The 4,533-nt window shown below is 42.0% G+C and overlaps 2 protein-coding genes across 2 annotated transcripts; both read right to left on the bottom strand.

Annotated features, from left to right (window-relative positions):
• Positions 1–102: 102 nt before the first annotated feature.
• Positions 103–2,451, bottom strand: TM35_000241600 (putative PIF1 helicase-like protein; the record flags this gene model as incomplete). Its single annotated transcript, XM_029027572.1, has 1 exon — positions 103–2,451. The coding sequence occupies one exon, from the start codon at positions 2,449–2,451 to the stop codon at positions 103–105; it is 2,349 nt and encodes a 782-aa protein (XP_028881076.1).
• Positions 2,452–2,699: 248 nt separating this feature from the next.
• TM35_000241610 (uncharacterized protein) lies at positions 2,700–4,382 on the bottom strand (the record flags this gene model as incomplete). The annotated part of the gene is made up of 1 exon (XM_029027573.1): positions 2,700–4,382. The coding sequence occupies one exon, from the start codon at positions 4,380–4,382 to the stop codon at positions 2,700–2,702; it is 1,683 nt and encodes a 560-aa protein (XP_028881077.1).
• Between the last annotated feature and the right edge of the window lie 151 nt (positions 4,383–4,533).

Here is a 4,533-nt window from a genome sequence, read left to right on the forward strand (position 1 = left end):
AAAAAAAAAAAAAAAAAAACAGAAAAACCAAAACGACCAATATTATTATTATTATTATTATTATTATCACAAATTACAGTTATTATGTGTCATTACATTGATTTACTCATTCAATGCTAACAGTCGTGTGGTTTGCCGTTCCACCCAAGAGGCCCGAGCAAATCCTTCTGGTGGGATAAAATTTGTGATGAGAGAGGCATCCTTGAGTTGATTGGAAAACTCCAATGCGCTCTGCTTAACAATAATCATATCACTACGTATATTCCGCACAATGAGTTGATCCATCGATCGCACACGTGAACAGGCCACATACACAAGATGTGGACATTCAAAGAAATTCTTGCAGTCCAACACAACAGTTCCCTGCAGTGTGAGTCCCTGTACTTTATGAACCGTAAATCCATAGCCGAGTTGCAGTGGAAGGGCATAAATCTCATGACCGTAAAAAAAAGTGGACGGTGTTCCTCCCAACATCAGAGCGAGTGGTGGTATCTGCACAACTTCACCAGAGAGAAGTCTCACAATGGGTAACTTTGGAAACATATTCTTTTCTAATAAACGTCCATATACCGTACGTGCGGGGGTTTCATGACGACGAGGAAATAAATCTGGATTGGGTGGCGCAAATGCCTCTACAACTCCCACACTTCCATTAGAAACTGTACGTGAGAGATTTCTATTCACCATCACACGACATCCCAATTTAAGTCGTAGTGGTGTGAGTTGTTCTGCATTTGGGTGATTAGAGGCATCTGCAAGAGCCATGGAAACACTTAACGGTATAAATCCCTGTGGATCTTCATTATATACATGTCGTAAGGTTGCATTCAATCGTTCCGCAACGGTATTTAATACAGTTGTCCAGCGAGTCGAAGAGAGAACGGCACTGTTAGAAGTATTACTATTTATAGTTATAGTGTTGTTAAGATTATTATTACTATTACTACTATTACTATTAGTATTACTGCCTTTTCGTATTAACGTTGTATCTTCTGGATTACGTAAACGAAGTAAGAGTGCATGTTTCTCTCCATTTGCAGGCATCACCACTATATTGTGATCCACCACATCTACACCTGTTAGATTCTTCAATTCCTCTTGTACGACTTGTACAATTTCCTCACGATTTGGTGTTAAGATATTCTTTTTCTTTTTGTTTTTTGAAAACTCCAACAGTCCTGCGGGTGTAAAACTCCCCACTAAATGCAATGGACCCCGCTGCGGTGCAAACATCATCTCCTCACTCTGCAATTCACACAACTTTGTATCATTTAACCGCTGCGCATCCCGCCGTCGTGGAAAGATATAAGTTACTTCCTCCTCCTTCTCTGGTAGTGGGCGATCGAGGGCGGCAAAGGCACGAGCATCAAACTTCCCCAATCGCAATTGTGATAATAATGTATACAAGGCATCTCCACGGGTGTGCCGCATCGGCGTTACGAGGCGAACGGCGAGAAGTTGTTGAAAGGCCGCAGATCCACAACACGATCCGGTAGTACTTGCGTGTGCCAATTGGAGAAAGTCTCCACAGGCGATCACTTGCAATCCACCGAATGGCTGCGGTCGCATGCGGGCCATGCGGGCCTCGGCATCAAAGGCATCAAACAACTCCGCATCTAATAAAGAGACCTCATCAATAATCACAACATCCACCGCACGTAAGGCATTCACATCCCACCGCCGTCGTCCACGCGGCTCATTTCCCACAGGCACACCAAATGCCAAATGAAATGTACATCCGCCCAACTGTACAGACGCCACACCTGTAGTGGCAGTCATAGCCACACGTAATCCCATCTCTGTTAGGCGACGGTGAATGGCTTTCAGTAATACTGTCTTGCCTGTGCCCGCACTGCCGCCAATAAACATACTGTATCCACGCAATGCAAAGCGAATCACATTCTCCTGATCGGGTGTCATTGTCATTCCGGAGAGTTGAGGATCATGCATGGCATCTAACTTGGGCGGTAAATACGCACTGGTGAGTTCACCGTAGAGACGATGGATTTCCTCCGCAATCGCATCCGCCGCATCTCCACGTAATAGTAATTCCGCCAATCGTTTACGCCATGAAACCATAGAGTTTAAAAAAGGTTTAAGAGCGGTTTGTGTTAAAATGGGTAATTTGGAAGCATCCCATGTGAGACGAAAAGGATTCACTGGACTACGAACAAATCCAACCCGTAAAAGTTCTTTAGAGACTCGACTTTTCATCGTTGTGAGTCTACCTGTGAAAGGATTGATAAAAGCATCATGCGATACAGAGGAAACAATGGATGGTCCTTGTAGAGATGGAGATACTTCTACATGATCACATATTTTCTTTTCCTTCATTTCCTCAGAAGAAATAATAACATTCGTTTGTACTTTTTCTTCCATCTGACCTCTTTGTGCAAACCAATTTGTTGATGTTGGTAGCACCGCCGTGATGCCTCTTATTCGCCTTAACATCTCTTTTGTGTATATCAATTGTTTTCTTTTTTATTTATTTATTTTAACAAAGAGTAAAACACAAAAAAAATAAAACGAAAGAAAGAATAATATACATACAATAAGGTATACAAAAAGGGAAATTCAATTAACAATATATGAAACTCAGAAACCAAATGAATAGCCATTAAAAAAAAAAAATAATAATAATAAAACACCTTCAGATAATAATAATAAAAAAAAACAGCCAAACGTGTAATTTCTACCATCTATGCTGAATTCCTGTTGTTTTCTAACACCGTAACCAAATCACGTGAGAAACGTACATTATCACGACCATACTTTCTCTGTAATGTTTCCAAGCAACTCCCCTCTACTGTAGGAGAATAAACAAGACAAACACAACTCGCTGCTGTGCCGTATACAGACATATTAGGAAAGGCCACAGACAAACGATCATATCCTTCAGGAATACAGGCAGTTAACTCCTCCAGAAGTGTAGAAAGATGTACACCGGCATCTTTTACTTCACGAAGATATACAAACCATGCAGTTTGTTCCTTCTGTTCAAGGGCACTAGGTGTATTTTCTTTGTTTGTAAGGTAATCACGAAAGATACGCATACTGAATAGATCATTAAACTCAATACAGAATACAATATGTTTACTTAAAACACTTTTGCTTTCTTGTGGTTGATGATGGGATGCGAAACGTCGAATCCAATTTACATCTGCAGCAGAGAAATCATTCATATTAGCCATATCCACCACATCTTCCACTGTGATGGTATCATCCTCATCATTATCTTTATCAATCTCCTCCCGCTGTTCCTGTTGTTGTCGCTGTGCTGGTGATATTAACATTGGTTCCTCTATTCCAGACTCCTGTCGACTTCTTTTACGACCCGCATTCGCCGGTGAAAGAATTAATTCCTCTGGACGACTCTTCTGAACTTCCACCTCTACAAGTTTCCAAATTGTTTGAGTGGCACACTCCCCACAGTACCCATTACATTCCCACTTCTGCACATCGTAATCCACACGTGCCCGTGAACCACAGCGTAGACACACTTCATCATACACCACATTTTTCTTCTCTCCTGTAGAGACACTATTATTATTATTATTATTATTATTATTATTATTATTATTATTATTATTATCCGCCGTATTGTGAAGTGTGGAAGTGGCGAATCCCGCATGATAGTTATTCACATTCCCCGCAATGCCCTCAGAGGCTGCCTCTGGCTGCTGTGGTGTGTCCGCACTGCGCAGCACAGACTCCAAAGTCTCTCCGGCCTCTAAAGCGAGAAGTTCCTGTTGTGAATATCCAACTTCCACAGCCTTGCGGTACTCATCGGTGGCCCGGTCAAGTCTACGCACCATTTGTGCCGTCGCCTCATCTCCAAAGGCACCAATCGTACCAATAGCCGCATCTCCATCCTGCCGTGTGCGGCGGAGATGAAATTTGGATTGTTTATCACCAGCGTTTTGCTTAATCGCATCCAAATTGTCCGGCCGCACATCCGGCATTCGATAGTGGAGGGCATCTTTCTTCAATATGAGTTGACGTGTCGCCCCCGTACCACGGGAATGATGACTGAGATTGTATTTCTCTGCTAACATGTGTAATTCACGGCGATCGTTAGCGGCCAACTCTTGTGGAAGCTCCAGTGTTGTTTTTGTTGGATCGGCAACGAACATTTCAATCTTTCGGCTCCACGTATCAAAGAAATGACTGCGATTGTCTTTTGCTTCAGAGTGGACCTGCGGCCGTGGACGCGGTGTGGATTCTTCTCCTTCATATATCTGCAATCCAGTACTGTTGATATTACTGTTATTATTATTATTATTATTACTGTTTGGAGTGGCTTCGGGTACACGGCGGGCCATTGCCTGTCGCACTTGCTGCAGAGCCTCCAGCATCTCTTCACGGGACCCAGCAGCGGACATCAATTGCTATTTGTAATATATGGGGAAGTGTATATATATAAAGTTTTTTTTATTTTATTTTTGTTTTCTTAATGCTTGTATATATATAAATAAATAAATAAATATAATAATTATAGGTAAAAAAATGTGATGGTGTGTGTGTGTGTGTGTG

The sequence above is a fragment of the Trypanosoma theileri genome (assembly GCF_002087225.1).
Source record: "Trypanosoma theileri isolate Edinburgh chromosome Unknown TM35_Tth_24_V1, whole genome shotgun sequence".
Taxonomy (NCBI): domain Eukaryota; phylum Euglenozoa; class Kinetoplastea; order Trypanosomatida; family Trypanosomatidae; genus Trypanosoma; species Trypanosoma theileri.